General features: G+C 40.9%; 1 protein-coding gene across 2 annotated transcripts; it reads right to left on the bottom strand.

The window, feature by feature from the left end:
• Nucleotides 1–1,068: 1,068 nt before the first annotated feature.
• LOC115646712 (NKG2-D type II integral membrane protein-like) lies at nt 1,069–21,517 on the bottom strand. Of its 2 annotated transcripts, XM_030552897.1 has the most exons (8): nt 21,404–21,517; nt 15,591–15,691; nt 7,428–7,539; nt 6,914–7,006; nt 4,676–4,843; nt 3,564–3,715; nt 2,722–2,825; nt 1,069–1,468 (listed from the first exon to the last, which is right to left on the bottom strand). In XM_030552897.1, exons 2-8 carry the CDS (start codon nt 15,687–15,689, stop codon nt 1,351–1,353), a joined length of 846 nt encoding a protein of 281 aa, XP_030408757.1. In that variant the 5' UTR covers nt 15,690–15,691; nt 21,404–21,517; the 3' UTR covers nt 1,069–1,350. The 2 variants fall into 2 exon arrangements, with proteins under 2 accessions (XP_030408757.1, XP_030408751.1); XM_030552891.1 differs by lacking the exon at nt 7,428–7,539 and having other exon boundaries at nt 15,596–15,691.
• Nucleotides 21,518–24,465: the final 2,948 nt, after the last annotated feature.

Genomic DNA, 24,465 nt, shown 5'->3' on the forward strand with positions numbered 1-24,465 from the left:
ATTCTATGATTCTAACCTGGCTCTGTGCAGCTAAGACCAGCTGGGGCAAGATCTTCAACTGGTATGATTTGGTGAAGTTTCATTGACTTCAGTGGCTCTATATCAAGTTACACCAGCTAGGAATCCAGCCCTTCATCTCTTTTTGTCATTTCAATTCTTGTTAAAAAATTGTGAACAAACAGGTTGCTGAAGGAGACTGTGAACATTCCAGAGAATAGCTTCAAACACATTTAGACTGAGACTCTAAATGAGCATCCGTAAAGTGCACAAACAGGAGAAGAGAAGGAGCAGCTCTGTTTTCCCAGCGTAACCTGAATATTGTTCTGGTTTTGATAAAGTAACTAATTATCACATAGTCCAGTTCCCTGGGTGGCAAGATAGACTGGAATTCCCCAAGGGACTGGTCTGTGACTCCATAGTAAGGCAGTTATAATGCTTTAGGACTTCACACTTATTATTGGGTTTGTGAAATCTAATTATAGAAGACCCAGCCAGTTTGGGATCTCTGCCCTGCTCCTTGACAGCCTACCCTAAGGTTGACACTCATGGTTGTGAGCAACTCCAGGCAGGGTGACAATGCCAAAGTTAAATACTTCATTTGTTGAAGCACAACTCAAGCTGTAGAGACTCGTGATGTTAGCTCTGGAGGCCTCCAGTTCAATCCATGGATGTACCCAAGATTGCAGTTGCTATAAAATGGAAGCTGATCTGGTATTCAAACTGCTGTGAGCCTGAGACATGTGAGATAAGCTTGCTCTGTTCAAGGAAGTATATAACCCACTGTTCAGTGTGAGTGACACATACCCCTGTGTGCCCAACCCACAGAGCATGTGAGTGTGTTACAGCTGCCAGCTGGAGAGTTATTTCTCTGACTCAGGCTTGTAGCTCTAGACACCCACAGCTCAATCCCCAGTCACCGAGATGGTGATTCTCTTCCTCTCCCATTCCTCTTTTGTCTCTGTATGAGCCTCATTGATTGTATTTTGTTTGAATTTACATTGCAAGCTCTTTGGGACAATTTTTTTTTCTGTAAAACACCCAGTACACAAATAACACTCTATATTTTTTACAAAGTATTTATTAATATTTCCACTAATGACCTCTGAAATCAACTCTTATCAACTCAGATGGGAATGACAGTTATTCAGTATGGTGGGAGTGCTCTGGTTGACTGGAGAAGATTCCAGTTTGGGGTCTCTGCCCTGCTTCTTTACAGTCTGCTGTGTGTTTTATCACCTGAAACTGCAGCCCCTCAGTCTGAATGGTAACACAGCAAATTGAAGTGAGTTCTCTTTGTCTTTGGAACACCCTAGGATGTGTGTCTTGGATGCTGTGATCCTCAGGCTTCAGCTAATCAGCTCTCTTCATACAAATACAGCGATATGGTTGTTTACAATTATAGGAGGAGGCTTCTCCTGCATTCAGAAGTACACAGGACTCCCCAGGCTCTTTCTTCTTTACTTGCAACCTGGGGTGGAAAGCTACATTTAACACTAAGCATGCCATTTTTGTAAAATCACAAACAGCGTCATTGCATTTGGCTGCCTAAATATTGAGGTTAACTTGTCTTATCCATTAATTTCACTTCTCAGAATAACATGTCCTGCAAGATGAGTAACGCAGAGAGTTAAGTGTGATCCTGTCAAGTGCCCATGTGATTCAAGTGCTGCTTTCAATCCAAGAAAAAAATGTAACATGGGAGGTTTTTTTTAAGGTAACAATGTTACCTAACTTCACAGTTCTTATTAAAAGCTTTGGGCCGGGATGATCAACAAGATCTGCAGTCCAAACTCAGCCCTTGACAACAAGCCAGCACAGGCCTCAGGTGAGCTAAGCTTAGGTGGCTGAGTTTTGGGGCTATCGATGTTACCATTTGGTATTTCAGTCACAATCTTCCTCCTAATAAATTCCCCTTACCTTCTATGGGAGCAGGATTGGGCATCTGTATGGAAAAGTTGTCTGGGTGATAGAGAAGGAGAAACCAAATGTAATGAGGCAGGTCTAAGTTCTTGAGATCTTGTGTAACAGATGGGCTCTGAGCAGAGGAATAGTTAATCAGGCCATTAATGTTAGCAATAATGACTAAAAATGCTTGATGCATATTGGAGCAAGGTAAGGACTTCAGTAGCTCAGACATAGGTTAGGGGCTTGATACAGGAGTGGGTGGGTGGGTGAGATTCTGTGGCCTGCGTTGTGCAGGAGGTCAGACTAGATGATCATAATGGTCCCTTCTGACCTTAAAGTCTATGATTCTATAAAAGCATTTCTTTGTGATTTGGAATTTTTTTTTGTGTGAGATTGTTAATTTAGCTGAGATGGTCTCTTGTTTTCTATTTACTGCAGTTGTTGTACAATTTAATATTTAAGGGTAGGAGGATGTTCTCTTCTTTTCCTCATTAAGTGTAATGGTGACATCACCCTTAGTCCATGTTTCAGCTTTGAAATGTCCCATTTTAGAATATTTGTGAATGCATATATTCATTTGTAGCTTTGACAGAGTTACACCTACCACTGTTAATGTTATTCAATTGTTTTATTATGTTTATTGGTTTAGATATAAACAATCCAAATAGCACCACTCCTTCCTGTGACAATTTGTAAAAGTAAAAAATACACAATAATTCTATATGTTCAGTAGCAATGCCAGAGTGCAAATTCTATAAGAAATGCACAAGGATGTAAAACACAAGTGAACAACTTCTAGATCTGCCAGAGACTTACAGGTCAGTGGAATAAGCTGTGCCATCCTCCCACATCCAGCTTGAAGCAGCTCCTGTACGGAATAGTCCAATCCAGTGAAAACATGCCAGTCTGTTTATGAAATCCTGTTTGGGAACAAGACTAAATCATTTACATCAATCCACATTGGTAGGTGTATGGGTACCAGGGATGAGAATAAGGTTGATGTGTCCCAAACAGGACCAGTGTTTCATAATGCCCATATATTTGCCAGTCACACCCCATTTTTAGTAAAATAATTAGCCATAGATTTTATGAGATTTTTGCCCAATTTAATCGGCATCTGTCTCTCACAGGAAGCATCGCAGCTACATCCTGGCTGAGAAGAACTGATAGGATACCCTGAAGAACAAGTCAACATCAGCTAGGAGTATCACTAATGAGAGAGATGAGGAGTTCTCTTCCCAAGCAGCACAGACACTAACCCAACAGCATTTCCAGCCTCTGTTAAAGAGAGACAAAGCTTGATTTTATTCTCAGATTCATTTCATTGACTTCAGTGGAGAAAGTCCTGATTCACGATGGAGTGAGAGGAGACTCAGACCCTAAGAAAGGACTCTGTGCCTTCCTCATGCTTTACACTCCCTTTTAATCATTTCTGAAGTCAGTGATAAAATTTGCATTCACTCCTTCTCTGGTGCCCAAAATCTGCCCAGTGTCTCTTAGGGACACAGCTCTGAATACAACAGCACTTTAGAGGGTCATTTTACCCTGCCAGTATTATTTTTCATTTTATACCCATATCCCACTTCACCACCAGATGGATATTGGGCAAGTATAGTTTGGAAAATACAGGAAAATAAGGCAAAGGGTAAATTCCCTACCAGTTCTTCCTTGTTCTCTATCCTCAGCAGTCTGGAGCCCTGAGATGAGCAGTATTTTTGACTCTTCTGCCAGGAGCTCCTTTCATGTGTAAAACGGTAACACTTCCCTCTATGCTGTATCCAGCCCTCAGGGCAAGAGCTGCATTTATCTCCTTGAAAAAGAGAGCAATACCAAACTGGCATATTTCTCTATTGATGAGTGTGATGCAGTTTGATACTGAATGTCACTGTGTACTAGCTAGTATGTATATTTCTAACTGGAATGTAGTTTTTCTCTTGCCAGCTAGGATGAAGCTGATGTTGGTGCCCGAAAAATACTTGGGTCAAGGCTCTTTTCTGAATCAGGCAGAGCAAGGACTTAACCCTGATTCTCCCTCATCCCACGTGAGACCCCTCAACATCAGGCTATTGGCTGCTCTGGGGTTTCTGTTTTTTCATGGAAAACTTTGAAAGGTCTCCGTTTATCCCAATATGAAATGGGAAAATTTTGAATTTTCAAAAGTGCTCATGGGACAGGAAACCTGTTTCCCATCCAGCTCCATTCAGATCACAATGAACAAGAAAGGTAATGAGAGCAATTGTGCAGGAGCTAGCAACAGTGAGATGCCTTTCTGAACAACTTCCTTCTGTTGCAGATGAGTCATCATCATCATGGCCTGGTTTTCAAAGTGATAGCAATGATAATGTTGACTAGGATAAAAATCTGATATCCCATCTAGCGCAGTGTCAGCGCTGTGGGAGGGAAGTGCATGAGGGTCTCTATGTGCAGCAGCCTATTTGTCTGTTGCGTTTGTCAAAATCCCTCTGTTTATCAGTGTCTTTCCCTTGTACTGTTGAGAGATACAAGTTGGGAAGGAGCCACCCAGGTTCCCTTACTTTGAAGCTAGTGAGCCAGGGATCATTGATTATGTCAACTATTAAGGACACCATATTTTTGCTAAGATTTGTTTGTGTCTTTCCATGTAATTAATATTTAGATGAGGCCCTTGTACATTTTTTGCACAGGGGCAGAAGTACCTTTTACTGTTAAGAAGGAGAAGAAGAGCTGGATTCTGATTAAGCAACAATATTACCATAAAGGATATAAGAAAAGAGTGAGCTCTGATCGATACCTTCTCTATTCACAACATTTGAGAATTCTCTGTTATTGGCTTGGAGATCATCTCTTTGTTGCGTGCAGTTTTTCAGGGTTTCCTCGAACTGGGTGAAGTTTTTCAGAATAGCCTGTTTCTCGAGAAGTTCCTCTTTCTGTCTTCTCACTTGAAGGGAAGCCTGGAGAACTTAAATCCACATCCCAAGAAATCAGTTAAAACAAAATTCAATACACTTACATAAATTGTTTGCCTTTTGCATTATAAGGATGCTAACAGTGATTTTGACAGTTGTCATTATGGCTTACATACTCGGGATTGAACTGAAGACCTTCTGAGCTAAAAAGCATGAACTGATACAATTCAAGTGCAAAGACCTAGTCTACCCTGGAAGGATAGGTCAACATAGATACAGTAGTCAGGAGTGTGAAAAAAATATTACCCCAAATCACGTAATTATACCAACTTAACCCCAGCACAGATACAGCTATGTAAATGAAAGAATGCTACGCAGCTACCATCATTTCAGGAGCAGTAGGTCACGCCTATACTTCGGGGTTATGCCGGCATAGCTATGACAATTTAGCTATGCTGGTACAGTATCCATAGCATAGACATACCCAAAGATAGAAAGGTCACTAGTTATGTGCTGTAACAGGTCATATCCTCTGTGGATCAGCACACAAGGAGACATATAACCCACACTCATTAGTGGGTTACACAATGTGGAATTTCAGTTTTATTCTGAAGTTAAAGGAATTAAAGAATTGGTATAACGCTGCTTTGCCATTTACAAAACAATCTCCATGGGTTTAAAATCTGGCTAACAGAATATGTGCCAAAGACGTTTTTGTCAAAATGTCTTTTTGTTTAAATTTCCAGGCTAGCGGTTCTCATAATTTACACTGATGTAAGTGAGAAGAAAATGACGGCCCCTTTCACATTTGAACTGGCAAACTGAGCAAAATTGAAAAATCAGGAAACCATTCAGAAGCACAAAATATGGAGCCACTCAGTTCTGTAGCATGATTAAAGCTGAATGGATCATTAATTTTTTGGTTTGGAGCTGAAAAATCTGGAACAAAAATTGATTACTTTTGAAACAAAACTTATTTTTTTCACTTTTTCTTGCCAAAACAAAACAAAACAAAACAAAACAAAACAAACAAACAAAATTAATTTCAGAGCTAAAGGCAGCCAAAATAAAATGAAAAAAACTGACACAAAACAAAAAAATTGAGGGTTGTGATTCACTTCATTTTAAGAGTGTTTTCAATCCAAAATTCTTTTTTTCAGTTCTTCCTTTAGTTTTGTTTTCAGGTATTTTTCATACTTTTCATTCTCAAATCATTGAAACAAACCATTTCAATTTAAAAAAAATATATTTTTTTTGCCCAAAACTATTTAACAAATTCTATCTAAATTCATGAATAGTTTCAGTGCACAGAAAAATGGATTTTGGGGATAATAAAATATTCACTGAAAAAAATTCACCCAGTCCTAGTCATGATGCTGTTTCTAACCACATTTAAACTGTAGTCAGAGTTTCAAATCAACTTTAGTCTTAAATCAGAAGGACTCTTAGGACCACCCCGCTCCCTAGGATTCAGAGCTGGAGCAGCAACACAAGACATAGCTTCAAAGTGGTGTCTATATAGGTATTTGTAGAGCATTAGTGCAACCCCTGCTAGCCTTAGGGTATGTCTATGCTACCCACCGAATTGGCGGTTAGTGATCTATCAGGGATCGATTTATCGTGTCTCATCTAGACAATAAATTGATCCCCGAACGCACTCCCCATCGACTCCGGAACTCCACCAGGGTGAGAGGCGGAAGCAGAGTCGATGGGGGAGCCGCAGATGTTGATCTCGTGCCGTGAAGACAGGTGGTAAGTCAGTCTAAGATACATGGACTTCAGCTAGGCTATTCTTGTGTGGCTGAATTTGTGTATCTTAGATCGATTCCCCGTCCCCACCCCATTGTAGACCAGGCCTGAGTCTGTTGACCTGGGCTAAAAGGTTTGCTCCTGCTCATTCCAAAATGCTGTGTAGACACACCCTTAAAGGCATCTCAGCTTCTCACATGTTTTACTGGGAAAATTCAAATCTGAATACCAATTGTTTTTCACAAAGTAATACAAACTATGACAGGGCCTCACTCATGCATTTACACATATCACTCAAATACTTATTAGACTATCCCTTCTAAATGTTATAATGGTTCAGATAATGGTTTGTTGCCTTCTTGGCAAATACTTACACTTGGCACCCAAAACCCCTGTAGTTACTAGCAAAGCCAGGCAGAGGAGCCCCAGAATCATTGTAAGGAGCCATGGTGAAGATGGAGGAGAGTCTAACAGAAATAAGAGAGAAAATGAAAGATGATTGTATCTCTGGTATCAGGTCAGAGCTCTCAGCCACACCAGTTTACCAAAGCCAGAACCAACCTGTATGGAGATAAACCAATCCAATAATAATAGCTATTGGATACATGCTCAATAAATCTTGTGTGAATTGTGAAGACATGGAGAAAACAGTCTCTCCTGGTGAAGTCCAGATCTGTCACATCCCAATTTCTGCCCAGGCATAGGCACAGTGTGGTCCTAAGCGAGCTCCCATTAACATGCCATTTCCTTCCACAGTAGACAAAATTCTAATTTTATTGTTCCTTAAACATGAGGCTACGGGCAGCCGCTACACCAGAAGGAGGATGTTTGACTATAAACACTTTGATAAAAGAAAGTAAGGAGCCAGAAGCTCATAATGCATAATACCTTTGCTCTCTGCAGTTGTAGGTCTTTGTTGCCTCTGCTGCTTTGAAGGAGTGTGAAACTTCAGATCAGAGTAGGTTATTTCCTGCTCACTGGTTTCTGGATGGAAAGACAGCTCTATGAAATTGTCATCACAGTAGGTGGGAACATAACTTCATAGATGTTAAGGCTAGAAGACACCATTATGAACAGCACGTCTGAGTTCCTGCATAATGTAACACAGACCATAGAACCTCACCCTGTAATTCCTTTTTCCAAGACTAATAACTTGTGGTTGAAATGGGCCATATCTTTTAGAAAGAGAGTAAATCTTCATTTAAAAACTCCAAATGGTGGAGAATTATCACATTCCTTGGTTACCTGTTCCACTGGTTAATTACACACATTGTTCAAAATTGTGTCAGATTTCCAAGTTGACTTTTAACAGAGGCCTGGTCTACACTACATGTTTAAAAGCAGCAAAGAATCCTGTGGCACCTTATAGACTGAGGAAGTGGGTATTCACCCACGAAAGCTCATGCTCCAAAACGTCTGTTAGTCTATAAGGTGCCACAGGATTCTTTGCTGCTTTTACAGATCCAGACTAACACGGCTACACTCTGATACATGTTTAAACCGATTTTGGTAGCGTTAAACCAATTTAACCCTGCACCCGTCCACACAACGAGGCCCTTTATATCGATATAAAGGGCTCTTTAAACCGGTTTCTGTACTCCTCTCCGATGAGAGGAGTAGTGCTGAAATCAGTATTACCATATCGGATTAGGGTTAGTGTGGCCGCAAATTGATGGTACTGGCCTCTGGGCGGTATCCCGCAGTGCACCACTGTGACCGCCCTGGAAAGCAATCTGAACTCGGATGCACTGGCCAGGTAGACAGGAAAAGCCCCACGAACTTTTGAATTTCATTTCCTGTTTGACCAGCGTGGAGCTCTGATCAGCATGGGTGGCAATGTAGTCCCAAATCCAAAAAGAGCTCCAGCATGGACTGTACGGGAGATACTGGATCTGATCACTGTATGGGGAGACAAATCTGTTCTATCAGAACTCCGTTACAGAAGATGAAATGCCAAAGCATTTGAAAAAAATCTCCAGGCTATGATACAGAGTCCACAGCACAGTGCTGTGTGACAAGCGTAATGGAAAGCCAAAGAATCAAATGGATGCTCATGGAGGAAGGGAGGGGGGACTGAGGACTCCAGCTATCCCACAGTCCCCACAGTCTCCGAAAAGTATTTGCATTCTTGTCTGAGCTCCCAATGCATGTAGGGTCAAACACATTGTCCGGAGTGGTTCAGGATATATCTCGTCAATTTACCCTCCCCCCCCCCCGGGAAAGAAAAGGGAAAAAAATCGTTTCTTGACTTTTTTCAGTGTCACCATATGTCTACTGCATGCTGCTGGTAGATGCGGTGCCTCAGCACTGAACATCAGCATTCTCTCCCCTCCCTTCCCCGGTGGCAGATGGTACCATACAAAAGGACTGATAGCCGTCCTTGTCATCATCCCGTGAGTGCTCCTGGCTGGCCTCAGGTGAGGTCGGCTGGGGGCACCTGGGTAAAAATAGGAACAGCTCCTGGTTATTCCCAGCAGATGGTACAGAACGGCTGGTAACCGTCCTCATCATAGCAACTGGGGGCTGAGCTCCATCAGCCCCCCCTTCATGTCTAAAGAAAAGATTCTGTACTGCCTGGACTATCATAGCAGTGGGATGCTGGGCTCCTCTCCCCACCACTGTTTAATGTCCTGCCTGGACTATCATAGCAGCTGGAGGCTGCCTCCTCCTCATTTTATCTCACTAAAGAGTCAGTGTTTCTTATTCCTGTATTCTTTATTACTTCATCACACAAATGGGGGGACCCTGCAATGGTAGCCCAAGAGGGTTGGGGGAGGAGGGAAGCAACAGATGGGGTTGTTGCAGGGGTACCCCCTAGAATGGCATGCAGCTCATCATTTCTGCAGGATCTGACACGGAGCGGCTATGGTCTCTGGTACACTGGTTCTCTAGTACACTTGCCCCATATTCTAGGCAGGACTGACTCTATTTTTAGATACAACATAAAGGAAGGAATGACCCGGGGGATCATTCCCATTTTTGTCTTTGCCCTCCCAGTGGACCTCAGTGAAGGTCAGCCAGGAGCAGCCATGACAGCAGCAAATGGTACAGAACGACTGATAACAGTCTCTGCTACCTTGCAAAGGCAAATGAATGCTGCTGTGTAGCGCTGCAGTACCGCCTCTGTCAGTGGCATCCAGTACACATACGGTGACAGTGACAAAAGGCAAAACGGGCTCCATGGTTGTCATGCTATGTCCTCTTCCAGGACAATCCAGGGAAAAAGGACACAAAATGATTGTCTGCCGTTGCTTTCATGGAAGAAGGAATGAGTGACGACATTTACCCAGAATCACCCGCGACACTGTTTTTGCACCATCATGCATTGGGATCTCAACCCAGAACTCCAATGGGTGGGGGAGACTGCAGGAACTATGGGATAGCTACGGGATAGCTAGCCACAGTGCAATGCTCCAGAAATCGACGCTAGCCTCGGTACATGGACGCACACCACTGAATTATTGTGCTTTGTGTGGCCACGTGCACTTAACTTTATACAATCTGTTTTACAAAACCTGTTTATGTAAAATCAGAATAATCCTGTAGTGTAGACATACCCGGAGTCATCCAGTTAGGAAGCAGAAACAATAGTGTGTGACTTAGGTGACTAATCACATTGATCCAATAGTGAAATATGAACAGTGAATTCTTGAAGCAGTAGCCACTACAAATAGTTGACAGCCTACTCCAAGCTTGGAACATATACTACACATTGAATAATTTCATATAGAAACTCATCTTTTAAAAATTGAAGCCTGTTCTCAGATAAGTCATGAACAGAACAAGGGGTGAATTCTCTGGAATCAGATTTTTCAGTTGTGACTCATGTTGAGTTGTATCTTATTCTGTGAATGTGAATAAGGAAAAGAACTAGAATCTGGCCCTGAACTTTTTCCCCCTTCAGTAATGGCCTAGTTAAACTGAGTAAAATTTAATAAGGACATCAGGATTTGGCCCAAAGGCTGTAGCCAGTTAGAGTATGTCCATCCCGGACAGAAAGCACATAGTAAGGTGGTGAGTACAACATTTGTTTCTTATTATTTTCTGCTATCTTCAAAAAAACCTGACCTTTTGAAGCTACATCCTGAGGACAGGGCCATTGTTTGGGGATTTTGAGATCAGACAATCCCCAAACAATGGCCCTGTCCTCAGGATGTAGCTTCAAAATATGGGGCAAGATAGAAACTGCAGATCAAACACTTGAGCTGTATAAAGTAAGAGTTGAACAGTCCAGTTAGGTATCTGGCTTCTGATCATAAAAACTGACATGAATTCGGGACCAAGAGTTTGAAAGCCTCACCCTGAGCACTGTGTTGGAGCTGGGGGTGACCTCAGGTAACTTTTTAGCATGCATATAGGTTCTTTTATTGTTTTAAAATATGTTTTCTCTTTAATGCTTTTTCCCTAAGAATAAATACAGTTTGCTTTGTGAAGGTTGGTTGGTAACTGGAATACAGTTATAGCCCTTGTAAAAGAGTTAACTGCAGGTGCTGGTCCCCGATCAGACCTGCTGGGAAATCACAATGAGGTGCAGAGGTACTGCAAGCCTAACCCTCCAGAAGACTAGATGTGGTCTCTGCCTCAAGAGATGTGACATCTGGGAAGCCGAAATCTTCAGTGGGTGCCCTCAAGGAAGAGCTGGAGGAAGGTCAAAGATGTAGTTAAGCCTGGAACCTCCGGTCAGACAGACCCTGCACTGTTGAGGAGGATTAAAGGCCCAAGGAAGCAGAGCAGTCAATTAGAGCAGAGGGAAACCTTCCCACAGGTGGGACCCTCCTTCCAGATGGTGCTGAGGTTGCCTCTCACATTGAGGTTACCTCTCCGGGGGAGGGAACTCCAGTTGCTAGGGAAAGGCAGGTGTTAGTAATGGGAGATTCGATAATTAGAAATGTAGATAGCTGGGTTTGTGATGACCGAGAGAACCGTATGGTGACTTGCCTGCTTGGTGCGAAGGTTGCGGATCTCTCGAGGCATCTAGACAGACTTATGTGTAGTGCTCTGGAGAAGCCGGTGGTCGTGGTACATATAGGTACCAATGACATAGGGAAGGGTAGGAGAGATGTCCTGGAAGCCAAATTTAGGCTGCTAAGGAAGAGACTGAAATCCAGGACCTCTATGGTAGCATTCTTAGAAATGCTTCCAGTTCCACGTGCAGGGCCAGGTAGGCAGACAGAGCTTCGGAGTCTCAATGTGTGGATGAGACGATGGTGTAGAGAGGAGGGGTTTACGTTCATTAGGAACTGGAGAAACTTTTGGGATGGGGGAGCCTATACAGGAGAGATGGGCTCCACCTAAACCAAAGTGGAACTACACTCTGGCACTAAACATTAAAAAGGTTGTAGAGCAGTTTTTAAACTAGGAGATGGGGGAAAGCCAACTGCTGCAGAGGTGCATGTGGATCGGACACAGACTTCTCTCAGGGGAGAGTCTAATGATAGAGAATCTCCAGGTTATAGTCAGGAGCAGACGATGGAAGAGGATAATGTAAGGGCCAGATCAGATGATAAACAGTCACATAAAAAAGAATCTGACACACCAGAAAAGAGCAGACAAATAAACAGGGGCAAGTTTTTAAAGTGCTTGTACACAAATGCTAGAAATCTAAATAATAAGATGGGTGAACTAGAGTGCCTTGTGATAAAGGAGGATATTGATAAAAAAGGCATCACAGAAACCTGGTGGACTGAGAGTAATCAATGGCACACAATCAATCCAGGGTACAAAATATATCAGAAGGACAGAACAGGTCATGCGGGCGAAGGGTTAGGAATTGGCACTATATGTGAAAGAAAATGTAGATTCAAATGAAGTAAAAATCTTAAGCAAATCCACATGTTCCATAGAATCTCTATGGATAGAAATTTCATGCTCTAATAAAAATATAACATTAGGGATCTATTATCGACCACCTGACCAGGAAAGTAATAGTGATGATGAAATGCTAAAGGAAATTAGAGAGGCTATCAAAATTAAGAACCTAATAATAGTGGGGGATTTCAATTATCCTCATATTGACTGGGAACATTTCACTTCAGGATGAAATACAGAGATAAAATTTCTCGATACTTTAAATGACTGCTTCATGGAGCAGCTGGTATGGGAACCCACAAGGGGAGAGGCAACTCTAGATTTAATCCTGAGTGGAGCGCAGGAGCTGGTCCAAGAGGTAACTATAACAGGACCGCTTGGAAACAGTGACCATAATACAATAGCATTCAACATCCCTGTTGTGGGAAGAACATCTCAACAGCCCAACACTGTGGCATTTAATTTCAAAAGGGGGAATTATGCAAAAATGAGGGAGTTAGTTAAACAGAAGTTAAAAGGTACAGTGACTAAAGTGAAATCCCTGCAAGCTGCATGGGAGCTTTTTAAAGACTCCATAATAGAGGCCCAACTTCAATGGAGACCCCAAATTAAGAAACACAGTAAAAGAACTAGAAAAGAGCCACCGTGGCTTAACAACCATGTAAAAGAAGCAGTGAGAGATAAAAAGACTTCCTTTAAAAAGTGGAAGTCAAATCCTAGTGAGGCAAATAGAAAGGAGAATAAACACTGCCAAATTAAGTGCAAGAGTGTAATAAGAAAAGCCAAAAAGAGGAGTTTGAAGAACGACTAGCCAAAAACTCCAAAGGCAATAACAAAATGTTTTTTAAGTACATCAGAAGCAGGAAGCCTGCGAAAGAACCAGTGAAGCCCCTTGAAGGTCAAGATACAGAAGGAGCACTTAAAGACGATAAAGTAATTGCAGAGAAACTAAATGGATTCTTTGCTTCAGTCTTCACGGCTGAGGATGTTAGGGAGATTCCCAAACCTGAGCCAGCTTTTGTAGGTGACAGATCTGAGGAACTGCCACAGATTGAAATGTCACTAGAGGAGGTTTTGGAATTAATTGATAAACTCAATATTAACAAGTCACCGGGACCAGGTGGCATTCACCCAAGAGTTCTGAAAGAACTCAAATGTAAAGTTGCGGAACTATTAACTAAGGTTTGTAACCTATCCTTTAAATCAGCATCGGTACCCAATGACTGGAAGTTAGCTAATGTAACACCAATATTTAAAAAGGGCTCTAGAGGTGATCCCAGCAATTACAGACCGGTAAGTCTAACGTCGGTACCGGGCAAATTAGTCAAAACAATAGTTAAGAATAAAATTGTCAGACACATAGAAAAACATAATCTGTTGAGCAATAGTCAACATGGTTTCTGTAAAGGGAAATCGTGTCTTACTAATCTATTAGAGTTCTTTGAAGGGGTCAACAAACATGTGAACAAGGGGGATCCAGTGGACATAGTGTACTTAGATTTCCAGAAAGCCTTTGACAAGGTCCCTCACCAAAGGCTCTTACATAAATTAAGCTGTCATGGGATAAAAGGGAAGGTCCTTTCATGGATTAAGAACTGGTTAAAAGACAGGGAACAAAGAGTAGGAATTAATGGTAAATTCTCAGAATGGGTCAGTCCTAGGACCAATCCTATTCAACTTAGTCATAAATGATCTAGAGAAAGGGGTAAACAGTGAGGTGGCAAAGTTTGCAGATGATACTAAACTGCTCAAGAAGTTAAGGTCAAAGAAGACTGTGAAGAACTTCAAAAAGATCTCACAAAACTAAGTGATTGGGCAACAAAATGGCAAATTAAATTTAACGTGGATAAATGTAAAGTAATGCACACTGGAAAAAATAACCCCAACTATACATACAATATGATGGGGGATAATTTAGCTACAATGAGTCAGGAAAAAGATCTTGGAGTCATCGAGGACAGTTCTCTGAAGATGTCCACACAGTGTGCAGAGGCGGTCAAAAAAGCAAACAGGATGTTAGGAAGGGATAGAGAATAAGACTGAAAATATATTATTGCCCTTATATAAATCCATGGTACGCTCACATCTCGAATAATGTGTACAAATGTGGTCTCCTCACCTCAAAAAAGATATACTTACACTAGAAAAGGTTCGGAAAAGGGCAACTAAAATGATTAGGGGATTGGAGAGGGTCCCATATGAGGAAAAATGAAAGAGACTAGGACTCTTCAGCTTGGAAAAGAGGAGACTAAGGAGGAATATGACAGAGGTATATAAAATCATGAGTGATGTGGAGAAAGTGGATAAGGAAAAGGTTTTTACTTATTCCCATAATATAAGAACTAGGGGTCATCAAATGAATTTAATAGGCAGCAGGTTTAAAACAAATAAAAGGAAGTTCTTCATGCAGCGCACAGTCAACTTGTAGAACTCCTTACCTGAGGAGGTTGTGAAAGCTAGGACTATAACAGCATTTAAAAGAGAACTGGATACATTCATGGTTGTTAAGTCCATAAATGGCTATTAGCCAAGATGGGTAAGGAATGGTGTCCCTAGCCTCTGTTTGTCAGAGGATGGAGATGGATGGCAGGAGAGAGATCACTTGATCATTGCCTGTTAGATTCACTTCCTTTGGGGCACTTGGCATTGGCCACTGTCAGTAGACAGATACTGGGCTAGATGGACCTTTGGTCTGACCCAGTACGGCCGTTCTTATGTTCTTACGTAACAAGTCAATGCTTATGCTCAGGTCCAAGAGACCTGGCTCCAAAACTTTGCTGACTGGCAGAAAGATTCCTGGTGAGGTTGCAGGCCATGAAAGTTCTAGAAAACCTGAACAGGGAACTCAAGATATAAAATATTGGCTCACAGACCAATCCATCCAGGCACCTTCTCCTATAGACCAACTGGGGTCAGCTGACCTGTCACAGGCAAACTAGTCTCTTCCCTCATAAAGGGCCAGTACCACCCTGTGACACAAGGGTTTATTACTTCATAATAAAATAATTGTGTTCCAGGGCTTTGTAGGCACAAAGCTAACTCCTTTCCATACCTGGAGGGCTGCTTTATATCACACAGACTGACACAAAACTAACAAAATAGTTTTACTGGCGTTTGAGAAAAAACTCTGACACGGATTCTTGATGTATAACATTAGGATTTGTAGTATAAAGTTCAAGAAGCGGAGTTGAGTGGGGCTAAAAGCATAATGTTAGACATAGATTCAGGAGATTATAAATATACAGTATCTATGATCCTGGTGTGCTTTGGTCTTTGTTTTCTCTTCTGCTCTGCAGGAGTATGAAATCTGAGGTCCATATAGGTCACTGACTGATCACTCATTTCTGATGGGTTATGGGATAGAAATTCCAGAGATGGGGTTAGTGAACTGAGATGAACATTGGGATTTGTACTTCAATGAAATGAGCTTTTATTGCCAGTAAGAGGAACAACATGAACAGGAGCAATGTAACAGGACAGCTGCTCAGTGGCTCAGTATGAGGGCTCCTGCTTTGCTCTCGGACACTTAACTCCCACATAACAAAGGCCACAAGAAACATATTCTACCATTTATGGCTAGCTAGGCCACTCCATCTCATCCCGGTGGGTGATGATTTGGCTCACATATACAAACTTTTATCTTACATATACACACCTGGCTGGTCTTGAAATGGTCTGTCTCTGGGCATGAAGCCATCAGCCTAGGGACACTCCAACAACTACAGAATGATGCAGCATGTCTCCTCAGCAACACAGGCTACTGCAAGCACCTCACACCAGTCCTCCACTCACTGTAATGGCTCCCTATAGAATGCCAGGTCAACTTAAAGATCTCAGTCCCTATCTTTATGGTGCTTGGTGCTGGCCCCACAATACCAAAGAGATTGCCTACAGCTCCAGAATCCGGCCATGTGACCAACAACTCTGCTTCTTTGGCACAATGGAACTTTTTACCACAAGGACAAAACTTGTCTATACAGGACATGGAGCTTTTTTGGGGCCAGTCTGGGATCATGGAGCAAACTTTCACAGGAATTAAGAATCACCTCAAATATCACCATCTTCTGCTACAAGTGCAAGGCGCACTTTGTCTTGGCTAAAGTAAACATATAATACAGAGCACATATAATTTATTTTAAAAGAAAACAACCCCACCTCCTCCAAACTACACTTTTCACACAATTTCCCCCAATGCAGGGAGAAGAAAAGTACAAACTGTGATAGATGTCAGTCACCTCCCTTAGCGCACCTCTGAAAGGTACTCAGATATATGGTGATAAGAACGTGAAGAATAGAGCACTTTCTCTCCTTCTGATACTGGTAACTGCCTGTATTTATACAAAAAAAATGTAAATATTATAGAATGATGCAGGCCCTACCTAATTATGGATGCAATTTAGTTTCCATTAGAAGTTCAATTTTGGTGCGCTACATAAATCACCAAAAAGACAACTTTGACTTAAAATTGATACGAGAAAACTTGGTCCAATGTAAAAAAAATTCTGCAAAATTTGAAGTGATTTGAAACAAGTTATTGGTCAGATTTCTACCCTAAAAATATCTTTTTTCATTACAGTTCAGATATTCTTGTAGACATTTTCTTTTTGCCATGTAATTAAAAAAACATAAATAAATACAATTTAATTTACTAGACTCCCCTAGAGATCAAATAACTGCTGGCAATTGCTGCTCATTTAAAAAAAACTGTTGATAGCCCATTTCTTTGCAAGGGAAGAGATCACAGTGAAACCTGATTACTGAGCATCTTTGTCAATGAGGGAAAAGAAATTTTTAACTGAAAGTCACACAAAGGGAAATGCTAAATTCCCTAGAGTTTGCTGATAGAGCCAGCTGAAGATTTTCCATCACAAATTTTTTGTAATGATAAATTGTGGGTTTGACCAAACATAAACATTTGAGAGAAGGATCTTCTTTTCTTTTCTTTTTTTTAGGAAGAAAACTCAAAATCCAATCCTCAAAATTTTCATCCATGCACAGAAAATTTGGGGCAAAAAATTGACAAACCACAAAACCAATAGTACAAATAAACATTTTCAGACAAAAACTAAAAATGTTTTGGTTTTTCCATTAATAGTCAAAACTTTTCATCGAAAAAATCCCACTTTCCAAACTGCTCTATTTGTGGAGATTTCTCCTCTTTTGCAGAACTCTGTAGAGGAATGTCCCCTCCCCATTCTCCGCATAAGTTTCCTGTTCTAGCCCATTATCCCCTTCTACTTATCACTTCAGCACTGGATCTCTGATACCTATAGGAAGGAAGACATGCTCCTTGCATGTCAGAGGAAATATGAACATGGGAAGGGAACCTGAAGAAAGCAGGAGGAACTGATGGGGAGAGAAATCAAAACAGCACTCCCCATTCCTGTAGTCCTAGTGAGATCTGAGACCTATAGCAAAGGAGAACACCTAGGAAACCTGAAAATCACTGGATCCACTTTCAAGTTTCTGCATTTCCTGGGGTTCCCGAGTGTGATGTTTGTTTTATCTGAGGTTAGTTTAATTCTAATGTTCTTGAAAGGCTATATACATACTGTGTCCCTGCAATTTTAACTTCACCTTAACAAAGTTCTTGTGTGAAACTGAATATACTTTGGTTACCTCCATGTTTACTCAAAGGATGTTGAAGAACAAGCAACTAAAACACTTTTTTATTTTTATTGAAAAAGGTAAACTACATGTTTTAAACCCCATATTTTATTGTATAAATCCTTGTGCATCTTCATGAAATGTTAAAGAAACTACTTATAGCTTGACTCATGTCAGAAGAAGCCGGGAAGAGATACTTACAAGGAGATGACACGTACAGTCATGGTACTGTATATCAGAGGACAGCCTTCTAGCACTCCAGAAGTGCTGTGCTTTCTCCTTAAAATACTTTGTGTAAATTTCAGAGCCTCTAAACTATGAATTAATTAATTAATTAATTAAAGGAAATTCAGATAAAATTTAACAAAAGAACTGACTGATGAGGAAAGATTAAGGGCTTGATGTAAGAACTGCAGAAAAACCCTAACTCCCATGGAACTTAATGAAAGTTGTGTGTTGTTTAACGATCACTAAGGGGCCTATCATCACTGAGAAAAGAAAGAAAGTAAAATCACTAGAGATGGCATGGATGCTACTTAAACATTAATAGAGTCTCAGAGAATACTCATACTATTAAACAAAAAAAGAACCAGAAAGGCAAGGAATAAGCCAATATGGCTACATGGTAGGATTCAACAGGCAATTCAAGCCACAGAGAGTTACTTCAAAATTTGGAAATCTGACTCTGCTGAAGGCAATAAAGAGGATCATAAATTACAGCAGGGAATAAGTAAGAATAAAAGAAGAATCAAAATGCATTTGGAAGAGCAAATAGCTAAAGGTGTAAAAACAAACAAGAGATTCTTTAAGTCTAGCAGAAGCAGAAAGCCTATAAAAGAATCTGTGGGTCTGCTGAATAATCAGCAGTTATAGGGAGTGATCAAGAATGAGAAATGATTTCTTTGCATCAGTCTTCACCACAGAGGATGTGAGGGGGAAATTACTACCCTGACCTGCCATTTTCTGGGAACAGAGATTGAACTGTGGCTAGAAGTGGTGCTGGGGCCACCTAATTATTTATAAATCAGTAAGTCACCAGCCTAGATGGTACATCTCAGAGTTCTGAAGGAGACCAGGTATGAATTACCTGAGCAGCTGCTAACAACAATATGCTGTCTTATTAAAAACAGATAATTTGAGGGTAGTAAATGTTGTACCTATATTTGAAAAAGGCTTTAGGGGAGCTCCAGGAAAATATAAATCAGCATGCCTTATATCTGTAGCTGGTAAATTGCTTGTAAAAATATTTAAAACAATAACAAAACATGTGGAAGATCATGATATGATAGGATCTAACCAGCACAGATTCTGCAAAGGATAATCATGTTTCATGAATCTTCTAGAATTCTTTAAGAGAACCAGCTGGCATAATCTCTGTAGACTTTAAAAAGGGCTTTGAGAAGGTCCTACACAAGAGGTTAAGTCGTCATGGGGTGAGAGGCACAATGTAGTAATGGATCAAAAACTGGGTGCAAGGCAGAAAGCAGAGTAGAAGTAAATAGTCACTTTTCATCTCAGAAAAAGGTTAACATTGGGGGCCTCAAGGTTTCCTACAAGATCCCATGTTGTAGAATGTGTCTTAAGTCAGTTAAATCCTGAAAATTTTAAAACTGGACTGGACACAGCCTTGTAAGTTAGACTGCAGAGAAAAAGTTCTTCACTGAAGGGTGATAAGACATCTTAATTCTATGTCTTTCCATCTTCCTTTTCTATACGTCATAAAACAGTTTTCATTCAGAATAACTATTTACAGATATCCTTTGCACTTGGCCCCTAAGAGGCACCAGCTGGAAGGTATGAAACAAAAATTTGCTTCCCTAGTTGTCCATTGCATATAAATTGCATAGAATTGTAGTGTTAGTAACTAGTCTTGTGAATTGCAGATCTCCTTCATTGCCTGCTGACTTTCATAAGGATTTCAGAGCAGATTAAGAGTCATTCAGCATCTCCCAGAATCCAGTCACTACTATCCGTAGTTCTGTAATCTTTTAGAATTTGATTTAAGTCATATTTAATGGCCATGCTAGAGTTCAGTGAATCATAGACATTTGAGGTGTAAAAGATACCACAATCTAGCTGTAATTCATTTAGGGTAATATTTTCAAAAGTGTCTTTGTCATTGAAAGTCAATGAGAGTTAGGCTCCTAGATTCCTAAGTCTCAATGAATATTTAACTTAGACTCTTGAAGTCACTTATGACCAGATTTTCAAAAGGTATGTAGGCACCTAAAGAAGTAGATAGGCACCTAATAGGATTTTGAAAAGCACCCAGGCACATAATTCTCATGGGAGTTAGGTGCCTAGATGCTTTTCAAAATCCTATTAGATGCCTACCTACTTGTATAGATGCCTTTGGAAAAATGTTACCCCTAGTCTATTCCTTTGGTCAATATAAGATTGTCTCTATGGTATGAGAGGTAGGATTAAAATAACATTAATATAAGAAAAAAAACGTAAGGGCAAAAAAGCAATTAGTTAAAAAGAAAGTAGGCAAGGACAAATGGAGAGCAAAACCAGACAAAAAGTCAAGACTTACAAACCCTATGAAAACGCAGAGATAAATAGGGAAATCTTAGAAAGGAACCAATATTACAGAAGAAAGGAGTGCAGGGAAAGAAACATGACATTTGAACACTTCTCTCTTTCCCTCCTCTCTAATTAGACTACATGGGCTACAGGGCAAGGAATTCTCTTTTTCTCTCTGGAATCTTTCCTGCAGATCAGTGATTTTATATAAATAATCAATAGTGATTAAATTTTGACAATTTTTTTTTTCAAAATTAAAACAAATGAGGTTTTTTTTATTTTTCATATTTCCCCCTCTCCCATTTTTCAATTACCTAAAAATTTCAATTACATTCAAAATTTTGCAAAACAAAAACAAAACTTTCCACAAAAATATTTGTCTCCCTTTTGAGGACCAAGTCTAGTACCTATATCTATAGGGCCTTATCCTACAATGTACAATGCATGGAAGGACTGCTGTGCTTGCATGGAGCTCCATTAAAATTATCTAGGCTGTGCCAGGGTTGTGGCAGTCACCCATACATTATACATTTCAGTATCATAGCCACCGAGTCCAATTCTGCAACAGGCTGAGCACCCTCAACTCGCATTGACTTCATCACCTCACAGTGCTTGATCATATTTCCACGTGCTTTCTCCCATGTTGTTTGATACAGTTTAGTCTCAGTCTGTAAGAGGGGGGAAATGTCACCTCAGACATTAAATAAATACTAGACTATAATTGCAAGACTTCCCAATGCAGTTTGTATTAAATTTTATCCAAGGAAAAAATAATATAATGTACACATATATATATATATCTATAGATATCTTTCATTATAGCCACTGCTATTCATCTCCTGAATTACAGAACGGGTAAGAGAGATAATCTATAGCAATTACCTTAGTAAGAAGGAAAGCCCCTGGAGAAAAACTGGTATTACCTTTGTTGTGTTGGAAGGTTTACAAGCCAGGTTTTGAATCTTCTACTCTCCTTGTCTTTGCCCACAGAGAGAGAGATGGGCAGTGTGATCTCACCATTCGAGTGTCCTGTTATGAGAGGGACAGCACCAGCCAAGAGAGGGATAATTATTTGTTCAGCAGTGTTCCGGCTGAAACTGCACAGGAAGCGCTCTTGTAGCTGATTAGAGAGGCACGGCCCTTGTCCAAAAGCACTGAGAACAAAGAGACTTTCCTCTTCAGATGGCTGAACCAACACTGAAAACACCTGTTGTTTCAACTTCAAAAGCTACTTGGTGTTACTGAAATTCTGAAGCTCAGTAACTTTCAGAACAAATACTCAACTGAAGTCCAAGCACATACCCTCCTTGCTTTAGTTCTTGGATGGGACCTTTTATGTTTACTCTCCAAAGCCATAGATGTCAACAGAAGGATTCCCACTGATTTCAGCGGTCTTTGGTTTGGGGCCCAAACAGGACTCACCACCATCAACATCAGAATTCTTGGTTTCAGCATCTTCCACCCCACAAGCAGCTTCCTATTTGGTAGTCAAGCATGGAAAGTGAGAAGATGGAAGCAACCTTTAGCTTGGCTGAATGGGTAGATTCTGGGATATATTGCCCATTAGTGACATTGCATCAAGTCAGGAATCCAGTCTTCTCCGAATTTAGCCCTTAGAGTTGGAAAGACACAAGAAGAACTTTGGATGAAGCCTTTCATTTTTGACATTTTTGAGTCTCTAGTGGTATGGATTGTGGTCTCTGCTACATCTCTCAGCTCTGAGAATGTGCAAGAAAATGCAAAACAGATGTTCACGTCTGGAAAAGGGGCAGTGATAGGTGATGATGATGATGATTTAATAAGTGCTAACAGTGTCAGAGCCCTGTACAAGACACAGACATAGACATAGAAACAAACCTTGCCCTGAGGTGCTCACAAGCTAAACTCAAATGAGACATAGAACACACAGGAAGGCCCAGAGGAAGTCTTTATCTTGGAGATTTGGAGACTGTTTCTGTGGGGGAAAACAGTGAACCAAATTCTGCTGTCACTTATACTGGTGCAAGTGAGTAGTATTTCCACACATGTCAGTGATATTTAGCTCAGTCCTCCAAGGAAGGTGTCATATGAGAGCTGGCAAGCTCATTACACAATACACACTTCATAGTCATAGCTGCAAGAAAAGTAGCAGACACAAAAGCAATGGAACATGAAATTTTAGGCTCTTCTCACAATATTTTTCTGTTTTGCAAAAAATTGAAACATTTGTTTGCTGGAAAAGAACACTGAAAATGGCAGCTTGAACCTTGAAGTTAGTAGCTGTTTCCATTGCAAGTAGCTTGAACTATAAAACGGAAACTGCTAATCTCAACCCAATGCCTTGCAGAAAACCATTTGCTTTAAAAAACAGCAACCACAGCTTAGCTCAGCTACTTTGAGGTGTGAACTTCAATATTTAAATGGACTATTTTAAGGCTAAAGATACTAAGAAATGAAATCTTCAAAATGAACATTTTGGTCATGTCCAGGCACCTTTAAAACAACTAAATCTGTATTAAATCAAACCCAACGGGTCAAATCCATCTTTAGTGGAGGAGTCAAGAGAGGATTAGACCTTGATATGGCTAATTCTGTCAACTGCCACCACTGAGAACAGCCTAGCTTCATCCAGTTTGGAACCCCCCACTTCACGTAGTTGAAGGCTGCTATCAAATCCCCCTTACTCTTCTCTTCTGCAAACTAAGCCCAGTTCCCTCAGCCTCTCTGCCTAAGTCATGTGCCCCAGCCCCCTAATCATTTTCATTGCCCTCCACTGGACTCTCTCCAATTTGTCCACATCCTTTCTGTAGTGGGGGGCCCAAAACTGGACGCAATACTCCAGATGTGCCCTCACAAGTGCTGAATAGAGGGAAATAATCACTTCCCTCGATCTGCTGGCAATGCTCCTACTAATGCAGCCCAATATGCAATTAGCCTTTTTGACAAGAAGGGCACACTGTTGATTCATATCCAGCTTTTTGTCTACTGTAATCCTCAGATCCTTTTCTGCAGAACTGCCACTTAACCAGTCAGTTTCCAGCCTGTAAAACTGCATAGGATTCTTCCATCCTAAAGTGCAGGACTCTGCACTTGTCCTTGTTGAACCTCATCAGATTTTTTTTGGCCCAATCCTCCAATTTGTCTAGGTCACTGTGAACCCTATCCCTACCCTCCATCTTATCTACCACTCCCCACAGCTTAGTGTCATCCATGAACTTGCTGAGGGTGCAATCCATCCCATCATCTAGATCATTAATAAAGATGTTGAACAAAACTGGCCCCAGGGCTGACCCCTGGGACACTCTGCTTGATACTGGCTGTCAACTAGACATCAAGCCATTGATCACTACCAGTTGAGCCTGATGATCTAGCCAGCTTTCTATCCACTTTATAATTCATTCATCCAATCCATACTTCTTTAACTTGCTGGCAAGAATACTGTGGGTGACCATATCAAAAGCTTTGCTAAAATCAAAGTATATCATGTCCACCGCTTTCCCCATATCCACAGAGCCAGTTATCTCATCATAGAAGGCAATCAAGTTGGTCAGCCATGACTTGCCCTTGGTGAATCCATGTTGACTGTTTCTGTTCACCTTCCTCTCCTCCAAGTCCTTCAAAATGGATTCCTTGAGGACCTGGTCCATAATTTTATGGGAACAGAGGTAAGGCTGACCAGTCTGTAGTTCCCCAGATTCTCCTTCTTCCCTTTTTTGAAGATGGGCACTATATTTGCCTTTTTCCAGCTGTCCGGGACCTCCCCAATTACCACAAGTCATCAAAGATAATGGCCAATGACTCTGCAATCACATTAGCCATCAGTCCTCGCTGCAGCCATGGTAACTGACAGCTCCAGTCCCTGCTGCAGCAACAGGGGTTAAAGCTGAAGAAGTGATGGATGTTCATTAAAGAATAGGTGCATTACCACTTATTGCATCATTGATGCAATGATGATTGATGATGATAAGAGCTGGCTATGTGTCTTTCCATCACTGTGTCTGGAGGA

Source organism: Gopherus evgoodei, chromosome 1 (assembly GCF_007399415.2).
Source record: "Gopherus evgoodei ecotype Sinaloan lineage chromosome 1, rGopEvg1_v1.p, whole genome shotgun sequence".
Classification (NCBI taxonomy): Eukaryota; Metazoa; Chordata; order Testudines; family Testudinidae; genus Gopherus; species Gopherus evgoodei.

Coding starts and splice junctions, on each gene's coding strand:
- LOC115646712 (XM_030552897.1), bottom strand. CDS start 15,689: ATGAGTGATCAGTCAGTGACCTATATGGACCTCAGATTTCATACTCCT. Junction 7,540..15,590: donor ACACCAGGATCATAGATACT/GTATATTTATAA, acceptor AATTTCATAGAG/CTGTCTTTCCATCCAGAAAC. Junction 4,844..6,913: donor AGGGGTTTTGGGTGCCAAGT/GTAAGTATTTGC, acceptor TGTGGATTTAAG/TTCTCCAGGCTTCCCTTCAA.